General features: G+C 38.4%; 1 protein-coding gene across 1 annotated transcript; it reads right to left on the reverse strand.

The window, feature by feature from the left end:
- Positions 1 to 888: 888 nt before the first annotated feature.
- LOC107822746 (MOB kinase activator-like 1A) lies at positions 889 to 9,273 on the reverse strand. Its single transcript, XM_016649312.2, has 7 exons — positions 9,092 to 9,273; positions 8,017 to 8,065; positions 6,734 to 6,842; positions 5,602 to 5,695; positions 3,386 to 3,519; positions 2,540 to 2,703; positions 889 to 1,187 (listed from the first exon to the last, which is right to left on the reverse strand). The coding sequence occupies exons 1-7, from the start codon at positions 9,112 to 9,114 to the stop codon at positions 1,113 to 1,115; spliced, it is 648 nt and encodes a 215-aa protein (XP_016504798.1). The 5' UTR covers positions 9,115 to 9,273; the 3' UTR covers positions 889 to 1,112.
- Positions 9,274 to 21,209: the final 11,936 nt, after the last annotated feature.

Below are 21,209 nucleotides of genomic sequence, written 5' to 3' on the forward strand. Positions count from 1 at the left end.
TTGGCCAAGTTCTAAATAGGATGTCAAAGCGGATACCTGGTGAAATTCCTAGAAAGTATAGTTAGTTGGGATAGTTCCCCACCATTTGTGGCGTTCTTTTGACAATAAGTTTCATAGTTGTGAAACAATAGAGCAGCGCAAAACCAAAAGGTTGGTTTCTGAATTTGTTCCACAAACAAGAAATAATTTATTAGAAATCACAAACAAGAAATAAATTATTAGAAATACCATAACTGACACTGGGTGTCTACCTGTCTGGTATCATTAGCAATTTAATTGGATATTTAACGTGATCCATTATAAATGTTATTTTAGTTATATATATGATATTTTTACAGGAAATCAATAAAAAAAACACAGGAAAAAATGTACAAATAACGCAAAAGATCTTTGTAGGCACATTTTCTAACATTCAAATCGTAAAAAGATATGAAATCATTTCCTCTGTTTTTCTTATCTTATTATTAGATTCAGCTATGTTGGTGGTAAGTGATAACTTGATAGTCTAATTTACGAATGATTTTACGAGTGGTTACTCAATTTCTATATTAATAGATTAAAATTACTAAACTACTTGAGAGTCACTATATAATTTTGTAACCGAAAAGTCATTCAACTTTGCCTATGTATCGTAGAAAAACTCCTTTATTTCCTCCTAGTTATTTTACAAGATACTTCAGCAAAGTTGAATTATTTTTTATTAGAAAAATATGTTTAATGGCTTTCCAGGCAAAAAAAGAAGTCAAACAACATTACCACCATGGTAATGGCTAATATCTCCAACGCCATTAACCATAAACTGGACAGCAAAGAGAACAGAGAATACATGTCTACAGTAAGAAACAACACCTACAGCCTGTGATCGTTAAGCAAAAAGAAACATTAGTGTTTATAACTGTACTTTAATTTTGTCCAGCTGCTATTTGTTTGCTCTTCATTTAGTTGTGCAAAAGGATTTCACCTGAAAACAATATAGAAAAGCTACAACCATACATACATCATCAAACACTTGAAATGTCACCTGAGGCTATATACTTTGGATGACTAACGACAAACTTCATTAGATTATGGCTATTTAGTTCCAGATTTAGCAGCAAAATAAAATATCATGTTTAGTAAGGGACAATGATGGATTCTATAATCTCTTGGAGTGGAGCCAGCTCCTTCTTGTCAATCAGTCCAAATTCCTACAAAATAAACATATTTAATATCCATGGTAATTAATCCACATAAAAATGCTAAAAGCACCCCAAACAATTTTCATTCATATGTAGGCGTTCGCAGAAAAAACAGCTATTCCCTTCATTGCAATCCCATGTATTCCAGTACTAGTAGTCTGGATAAGGTAGTGCTAGAAGCTTTGTTGTGGAATTATGGTAGCAAGAAGGAAGAGCTACCGGAAACTAGAAACAATAGGTTTTATGATTTAAGTCCTCTGCGAAAGATCTAATCCTGAAAATACCACAGATGCCCTGAAAATTGTGCTCCATAATCCTCCTTCCAGCAGGAAAAATAGATGCAAACGAATAACAGAAGCAGACTCCAGGAGCATTCTACATTTCTGCCACATCTTAGTCTAATGATGAAGACATTTATACTTTATGTTCTTTCAACAATTCTATACTTATCCGCTGAAAGAAAAGACGTAAGTCTGTCTGGGGAATTCTACGTCAACCAACCCATCTAAAGGGCAAAAATTACTTTCATCTTCCCTTCTTTCTACGCACCCGAGAACCACTACTCTTCCTGAAACAAACCAGGTTTCTTAAAAGGAACAGATTCTATTTATTTATCTTTTATCTCAACCGATCCCTAAATTTATCCATAGAACACACACCTTGTGGATTTGCCTAGCTATTGATGATTAATTTTCTTGAGAATATAAACTTAGATCACTCACCTTACCCACTCCTACATATCATTATCACCGTTTTAAACAGCATGTTTAGAATAAATAGGTTAAGGAGATCGCTCCTGCTATATTTGAGAGCCATCCATCATTCAGAGCTTAAAATCATTTCCTCATGACCAGTCGTACCTTGGTCAGCAACAAGCAAAGCAAAGCAAGCAAGCAGATGATGCCAAACTAGTGAATGACAGACATCCGGAGGAAGACACAAGTTTTTCCCCTTAGTTGGAACATTCAGATTTTAATCCTTTAGTTTTCTATCAGCCGATGGAGATAAATAATCCTTTATGAAACACATGATACAAATTTTTTAGATGATACTAAAATAATAAGTTTAAGAAGTACAATCTCAAATCTTGGTTGAATCTACATTAGGTTGAAAGGATAAAGTTAGAGAAAATTTAGACAAGGGGGAGGGGAGAGAAAGAGGGAGGTAGTACTCAGAAGTCAGATCTGAAGATTAAAAAACAAAAGAAAAGAGAGAGCACTGCCACTTGAAAAGTTAATCAGGGAAACTAAAGAAGATAACATGACATCAATTTGGACAGATGCATTAAATGAGCATATTTTCAGGCATTGGAAGAAAGAAAAAACAGTATTGTGCACAAGAAAGAGATTCAGAGAACTCACATGGGTGAAGAGTATGAAATGCTTAAAGCACGTATTCAAATGGGCCTCCTCCTTAAGACTCACGATTTTCTGAAAATGAGAGTGATAAATATGTGCATATACACGAAAGAGGCGCTTAAAAATTGTCTTCACGACATCCTTGAAGTTAGATGGAAATGGTGCACCTACAAATTTGGCATAGAGAATTAATGACCAAAGGTATTAGTGTAGTCCAAACAAAGATGGAAAGAGAATTGATATCAGTAAGCTAGAATATCTCATCCCGCCCGACCCAGCCATCCACTTCCAATCCCAGACTCTGCCACCACACCCCCTCTCCCAACAGAACTAAGTCAAAAGTAAACAATTGAAGCAATGTATTGTTACAAGCGAAGGGAAATAAGATTTTATTTTTTGTTTATTTTTCTTTTGAATGGGGATGTGGAATAAAGGGGCCCCTCCGACATATTTTTTATCCGTCACAACTTCACTCAGCCCGGAGACCAAGAAGTTAGACTTTAATATTATACTAGTAGCTTTTCTAAGAGGTGAAAATTTTACTAAACAAAAGTTGAACAATACTACTTGAAGTATAATGATGACAGAGTAGAAAAGTAAAATGATAATAGAGTAGTTATTACTTGGTTTGATGAGGAGGAATTAGATGATAAGTGAAATGAGAATTACTAAATGAGATTGCACTCTTGAAATGTGTGGGAGTAACACAGCATCTTAATATTTTAGATGAGTGTCAAACATTTGATGCTTTCCAAAATTAAAACTGTGTACTCTGCCCCGCTACAGTATCTAAAAGAATTACAAAAGTAACATCTTGTTATTAATTTCTAATTAAAGACCAGTAATTACCGAGCCTCTGAGGAAATATAGATTCGTCATCCAATTGAGTTTCAATCCAGTCCATCAAATATTCAACGTATTTTGGAGCCGAAACTTCAATAGGCTTCTTAATTTGTACACCATCAGCCCATCTGTACTCATACCTAAAATCAATATGTGAAGAAGTCAGGAAGACTATGTGAAGTTTTCTCCTCTTGAAACATTAAACAAAATAGCAGCATAAGAAACTTCTGGGTTTAGCTTGATTCAGACTATTAATCAAAGTCGGACTTGATTAAGGAGGAATGAGCATTCACAGGGCTAAGATGACCAGCAAAATAGATAACTTTCTTTGTAAAGATGCAGCGGAAAATGCAATTCACCAATAACTAATGAAAGACAAGCAGAAAAAACATATTATGAAAAAAAAGATCTAGACTTCTTTTCTCCTTTTTTTAGTAAGTAATAAAGGTCTAGACTTCTGGCTGCAGCGTTAAGTTTAAACGGTGAGAGTAAGATATTGAACTAGAAGAAACAATCATGTTGATGTACGTCCAGATATTAATCATTTTAAGCTTTTTATGACAATAAGCAGCCTTCATACATCCAAACCCTTCATTTGTATTCTGCTTCCTCTTTGTGGTAAAGAACCGCACTTTTCAACTCAACCAAACCAGATCCAATTATTATTAGGTTCTTCTGGATGAATAGTGCAGTTTCAATACAGAGATCAAGAATTAATTCACTTTACCAAACCGTGAGTGAAACAATAATTAGTAGCTCGCACAGTGCTAGTTCATAATTAATACATATTGGTAACTTCCTCGATTAGTGTGTCTGTTCGGTGAACTTCTTAAAATGCTCATTGTTTAAATGATTTCTTATAATTTACCAGCTACAGGTACTTATTATCTTATCAAAAAAAATTACCAGCTACAAGTGGCAGCATTTTCAAAGGCAGAGCATGTAGAAAAGGTCTATTGGTCAATCAAGCGCAACTTTTTTAAAATTTCAAACACATGCGTAGACCCATTTAAGCATTCCAATTATATTTAATTTAACTACTATGTAGTTTTCTTATATTAGATTTTCAATTATACTTACTAATCACTTGCCATAATGTTTCCTTGAGAATTAATGTATCGTGTTGTGGACCATATTTACTATTTACTGTCACTCTCTTCAAGACAGATTATAGGCGCTAAAGCGAACTTGGGAAGGGAGGGAAAACATAGTGGAAATGACCCCCCCCCCCCCTCCAACCACAAATCCCCAGTAAGCAAAGTGGGAAGGGCCAATATTGGGCTGCAGGGTAGGAGGGTTTAAGGGTGAAGTTTACTATATCCAAAAAAGTTAACACTAGTATTAAAATCATGAACTTAATGTGTGTCCTCTGCCTTTTTGTTTGCAGAGTTTCTTTTGAGGAACTAAAAGACAAATATCTTCCAACACATAGAGTAGTAAATGATATGAAAAATATTTCAGATCAAACTTTCCACCTAGCCTGATGAATAAGTATCATAATCAGTTAATAACATCATCTCAATATTTATATTTTGGGAACTAAACCTGAAATGTGCAAAAACGTATCATCTCTTTGTACCATTGACCATTAATTAATGTACATGCTCATCTTTACTCTGACTGTTGGTCAAAGAAGCACTGTGGCATCCTCTCTCATTTCCGAACGGCTTGCAGCACATATGGAAAGTACTTCAGCAACCATGATTTATTTTGCAAGAACTCTCTGCTGGCCTCTTTCAAGCTGATCTAACAAATCGTGCTTCCGATCAGAGATTCAAGTGGTATCGAATACCAGACCACAGATTTCCTTTCATGTAATTTTAGAAGGATATTTTCATTAATTTCCCACAGTTGCCTATGGAAGACCAATGCAGATTCATAGTAATTATTCTTCTTAACTGGTTCAGTTCTTGTTTATTAGCACCTAGATAATTTAACTCCGGATAGAGGATAGCTTTGCAAAACTTTAGAACATTCACCACTTAGTAAGATCTGATAAGAACTGAAATCATTTCATGTAAGTATAAATATCAATAGAGAAAGAAATGAGGGAATGACTAACAGTAATTTTAACCCTTCTCAAATATTCCTAAGAAAAGCAACCTTTTTTATATAAAATCAGAGAGCATCTAAATGATTTTTCCTTATTCTTATACATAACTGAACTACATAGCAAATAGTAGTTTGTACAAGTATCATCAAAGGTCATTTACTGAACATACTTAGGGCCTGCAGTCATTGTAGGGCAGTTCTCTGGCGTACAGAACTCAGTCAGGGTGCCATAAAGTAGATTCACCTGGTTGAAGAAATCAACAGCTGGATATTGCAAGATAAAACCTCCATTCAGTTTTGAAATTTAGATTAGCTTATCACAACAACTGAGCAAAGAAACATAATTAATGTGTGTGTGTGTATACTATAAAAGCAAAGAACAAATAATATATGAAGCACTTCACTTTCCACCAGCCTTTGAACTTGGTTACAGATATTAAGCCAATCTACAAAAGCTGTTGTTAAATGTGAATTTAACACTTGGTGAAATTTCTTCTCTATGGTACATGCATGTGGCATTTGGATTGGCCCAGAAAGATAAAGATCAAGGTACTGTATGATTTTGTGCAAACTATAACACAATACTCACACGAGCTTAAAACCTATCCACTCTTACTACACCTGTAACCTAGAATTAACCATTCAACATGCTAAGTACTCCTGCAACACCCTCAATCTTAAACCTAATTCAACAAGGCATCGGTACAAGGGGAAGAATTTGAAATTTTCTGCTCAAATTGAACTAAACCATGGAGAATATATCTGGATGAATTAGAAGTTCTGAAAGTTTTAAGTCATGCAGATTTATCAGAAGAAGAAAAAAGTCATATGTGATCTCTTCCAGGATATATATTGAAAAAGTATAAGAATTATAGAAAACTTCTATTAGATAAATGACAAATATTTGGGACAGTCAGAAGAAAGTGCAGCAGTTAGTTTGGGGTAGATAAGGTATCTTTGTTTGACATTTTTAACGCCCTTTTTCTTTTTGGCTATTTAGTGCGACTGTTCTTCCGCAACAGATTAGGCCTGCAGCTAAAGGGCAATAGTGAATACAGCAATCACTTGTGTTGTTTGTGTCTGAGAAACATTAAGACACACAAATAGAGCTAAAATTGGGATGCTAGAAACAGACATGCAAGCAGAGGCGGAGCTAGGATTTGAAGCTTATGAAAACATTAAGACAAATACAAAGTTTGAACCAAAGCTACTGGGTTCGGTTGAACCCGTAATCGAAAGCTCTAGCTCCGCCCAACATGCAAGTGCATGAAAGATAGAGAGGTGGAGAGGGAGAAAGAGTACTGTTGACAGCAAGCCATTCATTAATATCTTCGCCTGGGGGGAGCCTTACAGCCTCTCTCAAGTTTCCACTACCTAACGTGGCATCAATATGCTTCCTTAACTGAGCCCCCTGCAATAGCAGAAAAGGAGAACATAAGGAAGATGACCTAATTAATAGGGAAAATACGTTTCTTCTACTCCACAGTTCATGGATCACATCAACTGCCTGACCAGAACAGAAATGTCTGGGAAGAATGATAAACTAGGAAGAAGACATAGAACAGATAGAAGAAAATTCATCCAGAAAAACACAAATCTCCAGTAAATTTGTTGATCAGGAACAATTACTGCCTTGAAACTGCATTAAACAAATGAACTTAACATGTTTTCATGATAATATGCAGGCTCTATAGCTTGAATACCAGAAATGATTAATCCAGTTGAAGATACAAGAGAATAATACCAAAAGGCTAGAGCCCGCCTAATAGTGCTCATCAACCCAATTGTGTATCTTTAAATATATCTGTAAATGATACCAAGTTCAATATCTGCCACAAGGATCTAAACTCATAGCATGCAATACTCTAGACTGTTGAAACTAGCCTGAACAAAACTTATCATATCAAAATTTGAAGCTTAGATGTGCCTTAAGAGCTCCAAACACAATTTTGAAATTTTATCAGAGTTATGAGACTATATAATTGATTTCATATCATTCTGATGCTTCTCTAACGAAACAGAAAGCCTGCCAATCTATGCCACAAACCTTGCTAAAAAGAAACCAGATCTCATGTGAACCAAAAGCACAGATTTATCATAATATCAAAATTAAGCACCTCGCTGGCCACATAGTTAATTAGGATGGCATTAACAAGACAAAATGGCTTACTCACTTAACATTCTAAAGTCCAATATTTTATATACCTCATTCGCAAAGTCGAAAGCTCCCTAAAATCAAAATAATATTAACTTTTAAGGCCAAGCTCACCTAGTCACTGCCTCACTCTCCAAACAAGTAGAATAACTCTCGCAGTTCTCAAAATCCCAACTATCATGGTCAATCAATCATAAAAGCACATTAGCATGAAGATAGAAATGCTAAGAATCGTTGAGAATTGGTCAAACATAGTTAGTCTGCCCTAAAGCTTGAAGATTGCTCTTTCTTTGACAACTGAAAAGTTTCAGAAATTGGAGGCATTAACATCAACATGGTGATTGAAAGAGTTAACACACAGGAAATAAGTACCCAAAGCACACAAAAACTACAGGAGAATTCCTTCTCCTGGACTAAGAAATCGAGCAACCTTACTCCCTGAAGGTGCACTTTTTTTGGGCCGGAATGTTCTCTGGTTCCTATATAGAAAGAATAAACAATGTATTAGATGACAGATGCGCATGGCTACAGACAACTATCCAGCCAAATGTGAAAGTGAGGTGCACTAAAAGTTAAAGCTCAACGCAACCACCGGCAACACATGAGCAAAGTACACATTAAGCAGGTCAAACTAAAACCAGTAGAATTTAGGGTATAATGCAATTTTCACACTGTATAAAGCAAATATATATACTTGAAATAAAAAAAGCCAAGCTATAGTGTTCTCTTCATTCAGACGAACTCTTAAAGTTTCTTTTTATTTATTTATTTTCCTTTTACCATCTCTCGAATCCTTTGGTTCTTAAACCAATCAGGACGAGCAACCTATACATCTTTTACAAATGAAACTATGAAAAATATGATCCATTTACATGAATAATTTAGTAATTGGCAAAAATGCGAAAGGTTCCATATGTTGGCATGTTCAGCTTCAATACAAAATAAAACAATGCAATAAGTTTGATTCATCTATACACAATAATCTTTTAAGAACAGAAAAACACATGACAGTAAGTTCCTTCAATTGACATGTCCAGCTTCATTGAAGAATAGGGTAATGGCGCGGAACACTGATAGTTAGCCCAAATTTCAATCTCAAACCAGTTAAACGAAATGGTAATTATATATGTGTAGCATCAAAGCCACAGTAAAAAGAAGCTCCTAACAAATTCCATACATCTCAAGTGTATACACAGCTAACCCCAAAATGACCAAAGGAATCAAGCATCCTTAAACCTCATCTAGCGTATCAGCATTCAGTCAAACAAACAATTAACACCTAAAACTCTAAACCAATAAAACATTAGTGGGTCCAAATTTCTATTAAAGAAAAAACACAAGAAACAGAAATATAGAAGAAGCAAAAATATCCTAATCAACAGATCCCCCATGTAGTAATCAAAGATCATGAAAACAGAGAAAAATCAACACCTAATTTCCAGAAAAACAAAATAACAATTCAAAACATTCCCATATAAAAAAATAAATTAAGATTACAATCTTACCTTCCAAGACCAAAAAGACTCATGATTAATTTTAGATATTGGGAAAGAGAAATTCAAAAAGTTTGGATCTTTGAGAGGAAGGAGAACAAAGAGGGGGCAGCGGAGAAGAAGTTTAAAGCTGCCCAAAAGGAGAGGGGGCTTTTATTTATTCGCGGGCGGGCAGTTATATTTTTCTCTATTTTCTAATGAAAGGGGGAACGTAATAATTTCAGTGGAAGTAATAGGAAAATGCTGTCTCGCACTGACTTCACATCTGAGAACATGACAGCTGAGCTGACACCTCCTAAACCTTAAAAGCTTGTTTGGATATTCCTTATATCGTATTGTTATTTTAAATACTAAATTTATTTTAGTTGTTACTTAAATTTTATTGTATCGTATCGTTAAATTCGTCGTTACGTAACGACGAAATGTGCCACTTTATATAACGATCGATTTGGTGTGGTTGCGTCGTTATCTTGTCTTTTTCTCTTATCTCACCCTTCACTATTATTAAATAATTTTATTTTATCATTTACTCTACCTTTTTATATTATAAATTTATTCCGTATCAAAAATTTTCTTTATAATATTGCAAATTTATTCTTCATATTGCTGGTGCATGATATTATAAAACAAGGGTAAATGATACAATATATCCAAATATTGTATTCATCAAACGATACAATACAATACAATACAATATAATACAATACAATACAATACAATACAATATATTATGAAACGCTGTGAAACAACCATCCAAAGAAAAAAAGGAAAATTAAATGAAAATAGTTCGAGGTTAATGGTTTTTTAAAGGTAAGTTTTTCTTCCAACTTTTTGAACCAAATTTACATGTTTAAAATGTATTTTGTTGTAGTAAATGGTAACCTTTCACATTTGAAATCTTCATAAAAATGATGGACAATGATAGGAAAAATAATTGTGAAATATTATCATACACAAACAAAATTGATACACCTAAAAATAATGATGGATTTTCTTTTCCTTATACTCTTTTATTTTCTTATCTTGCATAATAAATAAGAGAACTTGAGCAAACCTACATATAGATATATATAAAATTTTCAAACAAGAAATTCTAAAATAAAATGCTAATAAAAATAATTTTGTGAGTTTGAAGGATGTTTATGTAAGAACAGAATTATCATTCAGCATTAATTTACAAATAATGTAAATGACACAATTTGTTATGCGATTTCAAAATTTATCCTTGAAAATTTAGAGAATTTATTGAGATTGTATGTATTTAAAGTGTTAACACGTCGTAAAGTTAAGTTTTCTGAATTTCTACAGAAGCATAAAATATTTCATTGCTAATCTAGTAATCTTTAGTGAGTATTTCCTTTGTCATTTTCTTTTCTCTCTTTTCAAACTTTTATTTTCATATTTCTTGATAAGTTTGATGTTAATAACTATTTTGATAGATAAACATATTTACTGACACCTAAACACTTTTTGGTAGTTGTAACAACTCTAACCTCAATGATTATAATAACATAAGCAAAAGAATTTTTCATTCATTTAATCTCAAAGTCAAAGTCAAAGTACAATTACAAAGGTTATCAAGGAAACAAAATGCAAAATTTATAGAAGTTAGATTGTACAGGGAAAAATACGCATGATACGTGGCCGCTTAAAGGAAGGACACGTGGAACGAAAGATGAGAATGGCCACCGAACATAGCTATTCTGCTTGTTACCGGAAGGAATAATGATCATAAAAAGAGTATTAAATGCGTTGCGCCCGGTAATATTTAATACAGAATATTTTGCAGCATTAAGGATGATGGTCCGTTACAAGGAATTTGACATTTATGTCTAACGTTACATTTTCATCAATGACCCTCATAATTGACATTAAAGAAAGGTATGATCCTAGGACCTCATTTCCTAGACGTAGCTATAAATAGTGAGTTATGTTATCATTGTAAGGGGATGAATTTTCTGGTTAACTTATACTACATTCTATACAGCATTTTAATATAATTTTATTCTATCACTTTTGATCTCATCATTGTTGTGCCCGGAAAACATGTTCCCAGACTCATCAGCTCTGCAATTTTAAGGCTAAGTATTTTATATTTCATCGGTTATTTCATTATCTTTTGGATCAAATTAATTCACTTGTCTAGAAACCACAAACAAATTCAACTGTACCGTTTTACGGGTAAACAGTTTAGCGCCCACCGTGGGGCCTAGACAGCCGTGTGATTAAATTGATCCTTGTCTTTTTTACTAACGTGTTTTGATTACTTTATCCTAGCTAGAAATCACCAAAAATGGCGGATAACACTGTTAATGGCGCGCGCAACCCTGAAATTCAAGGGGAACAACCTCATTTTGAGGATTCAATCAGTGACACTCGTAATGAGGGGAACGATGCCACACTGGTACATGACAGGCGGTACCCTCGACAGGTTCGGGAGGCAAGTCCTGATGATGCTGTTGAGGAGCATGTAGCGGATGCAGTAAGGGTCTTGCAAGAGCAACATGCAATCATTCTAGGCCATCTCACGCAGCATGATCAGGTTATGACAGAACTGAAGCAGGCGCTATCGGGTGCCTCAAATAATGCAAGCAGGCGAGATCGAGTTCCTCCTGATGTTCCCGCAAACCAGACGACGCAGAGAGTTGATAATAACACTCCTAGGGACGAAGTTGGCTCCGACGGGGCTGGAGGGAGTAGATCCGGCCTCAACAACGAGAACGATCCATTCAAGGATGAACTTTTGCGGTTCATGAAGGAAGTAAACGCCCGCATGGATCAAATCTCGGGTGCACCACCAGTACTAAAAGGCCCAAACTCGAAGAAGTATATTCAATTACCATATAAATCGAGCGCAGCCCCGTAATTAATCTCGAAGCAGTTCAAAATGCCTGAAGTGCCAAAGTATGACGGAACTTCAGATCCACAGGAGCACATTACCACCTACACAACAGCGGTGAAAGAAAATGATTTAGCTCCTCACAAAATTGAGTCAGTGTTGCTGAAAACATTTGGTGAGACTCTCACGAAGGGAGCTTTAATGTGGTATTCATTATTGCCCGAGCATTCCATAAATTCCCTCGAGATGCTCGCGGATTCTTTCATCAAAGCTCATGCCGGTGCCAGAAAGGTACAAGCCCAAAAGGCCGACATATTCAGGATCGCGCAGGGAGAATCCAAATTATTACGAGAGTTCATTACTCGGCCGGCTTCAGAAGGAAAGGATGTTACTACCGGCAGTCCCAGATGAATGGGCGGCTGAAGCGTTCACTAAAGGTTTAAATCCGAGAAGTTCAGACGCTTCCCGGAAGTTGAAGGAAAGTCTGCTCGAGTTTCAAGTGACGACTTGGGCGGATATCCAAAACCGGTACGAGTCGAAAATAAGGATCGAAGACGATCAGGTTGGCTTTCCATTGTCGACCAAAGGACGGGAGAAGAATAGAGAAAAAATAAAAGATGATATTGACACGGATAGACGGACTTTGAGTAGGCAGTTTTTTCCCTACGAGCAGAAAGAAGGTCATGGCAGGAGCTTCCGGACAGCAGACAAGTTCACCATTGCTAGAAGGACCGATCGTGGCCGGATCAATAGATCGCTACAGGATAGAGAAATCTCGGGGTCGAGAGCTTCTTCTTTCCCAAAGTTGTCGGAGTATAACTTCAAATTCAGTATGGTGGAGTTGGTATCATCCATGAGAAATATCAAAGAGGCACGATTCCCAACACCTATGAAATCTGATCCCGGCCAGAGGGATCCCAATTTATGGTGTGAATACCATGGCACTAACGGTCACCGGACTGGGGACTGTCGACACCTCCGGGAAGAAGTGGAAATATAGTTAAAGAATGGTCACCTCAGAGAATTATTGAGTGACCGAGCTAAAAACAATTATGGTCGGAACAGTGGCGACGCGGAAACCTCGAAAGTAGGAGAAAAACCCCCACGCCAAATGATCAACATGATCTTCGGAGGAAATGAAATTAATGGGGCCACTTTTTCGGCAGCAAAAAAGACAAAAGTATCCATAACTCATAATAAAAGGCTCCGGGGAGACGATATCACATTTACGGACGAAGATGCAGACGGATTACTGCTACCGCACAATGACGCACTGATAATTTCTTTAAATGTGTTAGATTTTAAAATTAAACATGTTTTAGTGGATCCAGGAAGTTCAGCTAATATCATACAATGGAGAGTACTGGAGCAAGCTAAACTCGCCGGAAGCATTATCCCGGCAACGAAACTCCTCGCTGGATTCAACCTTGCAAGCGTGAACACCCGGGGAGAAATTTTGCTGCTCACGAACACTGAAGGAGTAATGAAGACAACTCTCTTCGAAGTGGTAGATGGAGACATGGGGTATAACATCATCTTGGGAAGACCATGGCTGCACGAGATGAAAGCCATGCCTTCAACATATCACCAATTGTTAAAATTTCTGACACCCGAAGGGATCAAACATATAAGGGGTAATCAACCTGCAACAAGGAAGATGAATTCAATTTCGGTCTCCAGTAGCAAAGGAAAGAAACGTGCGGCATAGCAATTACCAGAACTGGCACCTTCCCCCGAACAAGATGAAGTTAGCCCGGGGACAGAAGAGTCGGAACAATACCAGGTACCAAGGTATTTTCAAGTACCAGAAGAAACGGACGCGACGAAGTCCACGGTAGAAGAACTGGAGCAAGTTGCGTTGTTCGAAGAATTTCTAGAAAGGAAATTCCATTTGGGAACAGGACTGCACCCGGAGCTCAGGTCTGCTTTTATCGAATTCCTTAAAATTAACGCTGATTGTTTTGCATGGTCGCACGAGGATATGACAGGAATCCCTACGGAAATAGTCTTGCACAAGTTAAGCTTGGATCCCAACATACCTCCGGTAAGGCAAAAGAAGCGCCCTATCGCCAGAGCATGGAATAAATTCGTCAAAGAAGAGGTAACCCATTTACTTAAGATTGGTTCAATTAGAGAGGTAAGATATCCGGACTGCTAGCCAATGTAGTAGTAGTTCTTAAGAAAAATAATAAATTTCGCATGTGCGTAGATTATAAGGATCTTAATAAGGCGTGCCTAAAAGACTCATTCCCATTGCCAAATATCGATCAAATGATTGATGCCACGGCCGGGCACGAGTTAATGAGTTTCCTCGATGCTTATTTTGGGTACAATCAAATCAAGAAGAACTCATAAGATCAGGAAAAGACTTCGTTTATAATGAATTTTGGCAGATATTGTTACAATGTGATGCCCTTCGAGTTAAAAAATGCCGGAGCTATTTATCAACGGCTCGTGAATAAGATGGTCAAAAAATAAATAGGAAAGAATATGGAAGTATATATGGACGATATGATCGTTAAGTCTTTGAATGCAGGTGACCACCTGAAGCATTTACAAGAAATATTTGACATCCTGAGGGAGCATAATACGAAGCTTAACCCTGAGAAGTGTGCATTCGGGGTCAGTTCCTAGGATTCCTAGTCTCACAAAGGGGAATTGAGGTAAATCCCGATAAAATCAAGACCATAGAGGACATTCCGGACCAATTGTCTAACGTAAAAGAAGTCCAGAGGCTCACAGGAAGATTGGCAGCTTTGATCAGGTTCATTTCCCGTTCATCGAAAAAATGTCATCGCTTCTTCGTACTACTCAAAAAGAAAAACAATTTCGAGTGGACACCGGAGTGTCAGCAAGCCTTGAAGGAGTTGAAGAAATATTCCACCATTGCTCTCAAAACTAAAAGAAGGTGAAATGTTGCTAGTCTACCTCGTAGTTTCAGAAGTTGTGATAAGTGCGGTTTTAGTCCGAGAGGACGAAGGTACGCAATCTCTCATTTATTACGTTAGCAAAATTTTAATGGGAGCAGAAACTCGCTACCCACATCTGAAAAAGCTGGCCTTAGATCTCGTAGTCGCCGCCCGAAAAGTGAGGCCCTACTTCCAATGTCACCTGATAGCTGTGGTGACTACTTTCCCCCTGAGGAATATCCTCAATAAACCCAAGCTCTCGGGTAGATTGGCCAAATGGCCCATCAAAATGAGCGAATTCGATATAGAATATAAACCGAGGACTGTAATTAAGTCGCAAATCTTGGTTGACTTCGTGGCCGATTTCAGTCCGGAACTATTACCTCTGGCAGCCAAAGAGGCAATTATGGTGTCAGAATCGACATCGGGAGTTTGGACCTTATTTAGGGACGGAGCTTCAAACGTAAAAGGGCCTGGGCTCGAAATAGTCTTGATCACGCCTTCGGGGGAAACTTTATAAGAAGCCATCAAAATGATTCCTTTAACTAACAATGAAGCAAAGTACGAAGCTTTGATTACACGGCTCGAATTGGCCCGAGGACTTGACTCCGAAGTTATCGAAATCAAATGTGATTCGCACTTGGTGGTGAATCAGGTCTACAGAATATTTGACACCAAAGAAGAACGTATGCAGCAATACGTAGTAAAAGTTCAGGCTTTATTGGCACGATTCCGAGAATGGTCAATTACTCATATCCCGAGGGAAGACAACGCGGAAGCAGATGCATTGGCAAATTTGGGCTCATCGACATAAATCCAGGGATCAGAATTAGGGACGATAATACAACTGATGAACTTAGTCTTGGACACATATTACTATGAGGTAAATTCGACTAGTTTGGTCTGGGACTGGAGAAACGAAATAATCGATTATCTCGAGCATGGAAAGTTGCCCGAAAACCCCAAAGCATCAAGAGCGTTACACGCCAAAGCTGCACGTTATAGCTTCAAAAAAGGCCAATTGTACAAAACAAACCCTTTCAAGGCCCGTTGGCCCGGTGCTTAGGAGCATCAAAAGCTAACTATGTCATGAGAGAAGTCCATGAAGGGATATGTGGCAACCACTCAGGTGCAGATTCTTTGGTGCTAAAATTAGTTCGGGGTTAGGATATTACTGGCCCTATATGGAAGAAGATGCCAAAGATTTCGTACGAAAATGTGATAAGTGCCAATGTTACGCACCACTAGTACATCAACTGACAGAACCCCTACATTCGGTTCTGTCCCATTGTCGTTCATGAAATTGGGGATGGACATCGTCGGACCACTACCACCGGCTCCCGGAAAGGTAAGGTTTCTTTTAATTTTGACTGACTATTTTTCTAAATGGGTGGAAGCAGGTCCTTATCAGAAGATCGGAGAACGTGAAGTGGTCGACTTCCTGTGGGAAAACATAATTTGCAGGTTTGGAATACCAAAAGAGATTGCATGCGACAATGGGCCGCAGTTTATCATTGCAAACGTTACAAATTTCCTTGAAGATTTGAAGATAAAGAGGATTACCTCTTCACCTTATCATCCTAGCACAAATGGTTAAGCAGAGTCAACAAACAAAGTGATTATACAAAATCTAAAGAAAAGGTTGGAAGCGGCAAAAGGCAATTGGCCCGAAGAATTACCCCGGGTTCTATGGGCCTGCCGAAGAACGGCCAAGTCAAGCATGGGAGAAGCCTCTTTTTCCCTTGTGTACGACACAGAAGCTTTGATACTGGTGGAAGTAGGGGAACCAACCTTAAGGTATTTCTAGGCGAACGAAGAATCGAATAATGAGGCAATGCTAATCAACTTGGAGCTGCTCGAGGAACGCAGGGACTTGGCGCATGTCAGAATGGCAGATCAAAAGATGGAGCGATATTATAATCGAAAAGCCAACCTCCGTTATTTCAAAGTAGGAGACTTGGTCTTGAGGAAGGTAACTCAAAACACCCGGGAACTCAATGCGGGCAAGTTAGGCCCAACATGGAAAGGCCCTTACCGGTTTTTAGCTATCACTGGGAAAGGATCATACGAGTTGGAGAACCAGAACGGAGACAAGTTGCCCAACAACTGGAACGTGGCTCACCTCAAAAGATATTGATGCTGACAAACAATAGTCAAACGGAAAGTATGTGCTGCACTCATTTTCCCTTCATTCAGTTTTTGTCCCAACTGGGTTTTTCTGGCAAGGTTTTTAATGAGGCTGTGACGGAAAGCATACTACGAAGACAGCTATGATAAGACTTTTCATAACAAGGAAAACGAACAAGTTTCCACTCGGGGATGATTAGATAATCTTTGCTTCGATAGCAAATTCCCACCGGGAAGTTAAGTTTGCTACCGAACGGAGGTTACCCGACCGTTCACGAGCATAAACCACTAGAGTACTGTTAGATATTCTTTCGCTCGATAGCATGTGTTCCTAAGGGGAAACAAGATATGTTGCCGAGTGAAAGATTACCTAGCAATTCATTGGTGGGATCTTCGAAGATACAAGACTTCCAGTGTTCCAATTCGCATTCTTCGCATTCGAACACTGGGGGGGGGAATGATATGAGAATACGGCAATACTGAATGCCACGTCAATTGGGGAATGAAAATCCTGGAACATAATACATCATCGGGACCGGGGACTGCGCAGTCAGCCCCATAGAAACAAGTTGTACAAGATAGCCACAAGTCATGGCAATTTCTTTTCTGCATAGCAAAATGCTTATGTACTTTTTGAAAATAGAAAGAATTAAATGAAATGAAATCCTTTTGTTTTATCTTTTTTCTTGTCCGAACGATGAGTTAATTTTGCCATTTAAAAGTTAAATGAGTACTTCAAATATTTGTGCCATAATAAACAAGAGACGTCCTCTTCAAGAGCACCGTAAACATAAGAGGGCTCTCTCTTATAAAAACCCTCACGTTAAAGGGTTGGTTCCAGAAGAATTAATGCCCGAAATCTAGAATGCCATCGAGGAAAAATACACCCAAAGCCGCATACGAAAAAGACGCAAAAAGCAAACTTGCACAAATACTCATGGAAACCCTCACGAAAAAGGGATAATACTCGGAACCAAAATGCCTCGAAGGAAAGGCATCCGAGATTACACATATTAAAGCGTGAATAGAACAACATGCGTAGAATACTTGAGCAAGTACGAAAGTTAAAGACTTGCATGAACATTCAAATGAAAGTAAGACTCAAATGATACTTGAGCGAAAAATATGCTTTTATTTACAAGGACGAGTCAAAATGATAAAGGTACAAAATAGAAAAAGAAAGAAAAAGCTAACTGCAACGTCTCCGGAATCAGGAGGAAGAGAAGTATCTGCATCCTCGGGAGTAGTAGATGGTTCCATCGATGGCTCAATATTTTCCCCAGCTTGGTCTTCGGCATCGTCGCATTCCGATCCTTCTTCAGTTTACGAAAACTCGAAACGGGAATCAGAAGAACCTGAAGCGTCAGACTGCGCTGGGAGTCCATTTCTTGCAGCCAACTCAAGCTTTCGGGCCTTAGCAATTTCGGCATCAATGTCAATGATACCAGTTTAGGCCTCTTCCAAGGTTTTTCTCCTCATGCTATACATGGAATAAGGTTTTTCAACAATGAGGGAAGCCGCTCGGCTCTTGAGTTCTTCTTTGAGTTGAGTAACTTCGGCGGAAAGGTTTTCCTGGGCGGACCTAGTAGATTTGAGATTGACGTCGAGCTCACGGACAGTTGAACTAAAGATTCTTCATGGCCAGGTGTGGCCGATGAAGATAATGTAGCAACCGATGTTGGAAGAGTGGTTGAAGATGGAAATGATGTAGCAGTTGCTCATGGTGGTGAAGGTGGAGAAGAAGCTGATGGAGTTGAAGAGTGAGAAGCAGCTGCATCAAATGCAGTGCTGGTTGTTTGATGCTCGCCAACCAAAGATGGCACAGATCGGTACTCAGCCCCGCGGTACCGGTTACAGTAATTGGGGCCCGGAAGCGGGAGTTAGCATATTCAACTAAATCAGATTCTCTCCAAAGTGCTAAGACGTCATCGTCAGTTGGTACAATTATCTCAACAGGTCGAGCATCTTGTTGAGATGATGAGGATCATATCCTTCTATGTAAAGAAGCTCCCTCATCACTAGATTCTTCATCATCATCGATCATCATAGTGTCTATGACTGGCCCGGGAGGAGGACCAGTCACCATCGCCACCGGAGCTGACTCGGGGGCATCAACCTTTGCCCTCTTATTCTTTTCCCCAGCCTCAAAAGAACGTCTTCTCTTTGGTTGCTTGTTCTCTGGCCGGGGACTCCGTGAAGAAACGTTTGCGCCCGAAGCAGGCCCGGAGATGCCTATTCGAGTAAGTGCCTCCTGAAGCAACCTCGCCGCATCACCAGGGTCAGCCAAAACATCCTCCTCGAAAACATCAACTGAGCCCGCATGTAGACCTAATTTCATGAACAAGTCAGAAGGGTTCAACCAAGTTCTTCATATAAAAAAAAAATGGAAACAAAGTAATTCAAAGTTACCATGATTTTTGGCCTTCCACCCGTATTTAAAGGACAACTCTTTCCACAAACGAGTTTCGGGCGTTGTAATGTCCAAGATCTTCTGAACCTACCGGTTCAAGCCTTCTATCACCGGTGGGATCCATCAAGTCGCTTTAACAAACGAAGGTTGAAGGATCAATACGAGCATGAAAGAATATTTAGTAGGCAAAAGTTTATTAAAATGAACTTACGAGAGTGGTTCCAAGCGGCCGGAAAGGATGAAGCCGTTGTTGGAATAATGTCATTGGTGGCAACTATAACGAACCGTTCCATCCACCCACCCACGGTCGTTGTCGTCATCCATGCTAGACAGTAAAAGTATGGTGGCCACGCTTACAAAGGTTTATCATTCCCCCGCGGAAGATTTTGGGGGAATAGAGATTCATCATATGAGCTAGGGTTAGCTTCTCTCTAGTTTCTTGGCACAAACGCCGAAGGCAGGCGATCGTCTTCCACACTGAAGGACTTACCTGTGCCAAGCACACCTGGTAGCGAAGGCAAAACTCCGCAATTACGGAATCAAGATCTCCGCTCAAAGAAAATGCACCCAAAGTAAAGGGATATGTGAAGAAATAAGTAAAACCTTCCTTGGGAAGGGTCACTCTCTCCAATAAATCAGGAGCAATAATATCTAACTCAGGGCAGCGGTAGTCCTCCTTCATAGCAGGAATACTGGAAGGGCAAATGGAAGAATGGTATATACTAACAGCCCATGCACGAGGGTTAGCAGTAGGAAATTTCTCTTCAAAATCCTTCAAAGTACTAAGCCTTCTTGGGATGATGGAACCCATTGTTGGAGGAACGGAATACTCGGTTTTGTTCTTGCCCTTTGAAGAACTAGCACGTTTTGAAGAGAAAACCATTGGAATAGAAGGAAGGAAAATTTATGGTTCGAAGATGATCAGAGAAAAGTTGGGAAATAAAGATGCAAGTTAGAAGTTTGAGAAATTATGAATTACATAAGAGGAGGATGATGCGTATAACTAAAATTTTAGCGGCTAAATTCATGTCCATGATTACCTCAATAACTGGCAAAAAGTTGTGCTGAATTGTGGGATGACGCGTGTTCGGAGCATTAAATGCGGAGAGACGTGCGTCTAATCAACTGTTAGAAAACTTCAAAGGGAGTTATAGTAATTCCCGCCAAAAAAGTGCTTTCTACCAACTTTCCGGTAACTCAAGATTGTGTCACCGGAAAACTATTTGTATAGGAAAAAATACGACATGATACATGGCCGCCTAAAGGAAGGACACGTAGAACGGAAGATGGGGATGGCCACCGAACATAGCTATTCCGCTTGTTACTGGAAGGAATAACGATCATAAAATGAGTATTAAATTCTTTGCGCCCGGTAACATTTAATACAGAATATTTTGCAGCATTAAGGATGATGGCCCGTTACAAGAAATTTGGCCTTTATGTCTAACGTTACATCTAGATCAATGACCCTCATAATTGACATTAAAGAAGGGCACGATCCTAGGACCTCATTTCCTATACGTAACTATAAATAGTGAGCTCTGTTATCATTGTCAGCAGACAAATTTTCTGGCTAACTTACACTATATTTTATACAGTATTTTAATATAATTTTATTCTCTTGCTTTTGATCTCATCATTGTTGTGCCCGGAAACCCTGTTCCCGGACTCATCAGCTCTGTCACTCCATCTACATTCTAAGGCTAAGTATTTTATATTTAATCGGTTATTTCATTATCTTTTGGATCAAATTAATTAACTTGTCTAGAAATCACGAACAAATTCAATTGTACCATTTTACGGATAAACATAAATATGTAAATATGAAGTATTAATCTACGCCAG

Source organism: Nicotiana tabacum, chromosome 23 (genome assembly GCF_000715075.1).
Source record: "Nicotiana tabacum cultivar K326 chromosome 23, ASM71507v2, whole genome shotgun sequence".
NCBI lineage: Eukaryota > Viridiplantae > Streptophyta > Magnoliopsida > Solanales > Solanaceae > Nicotiana > Nicotiana tabacum.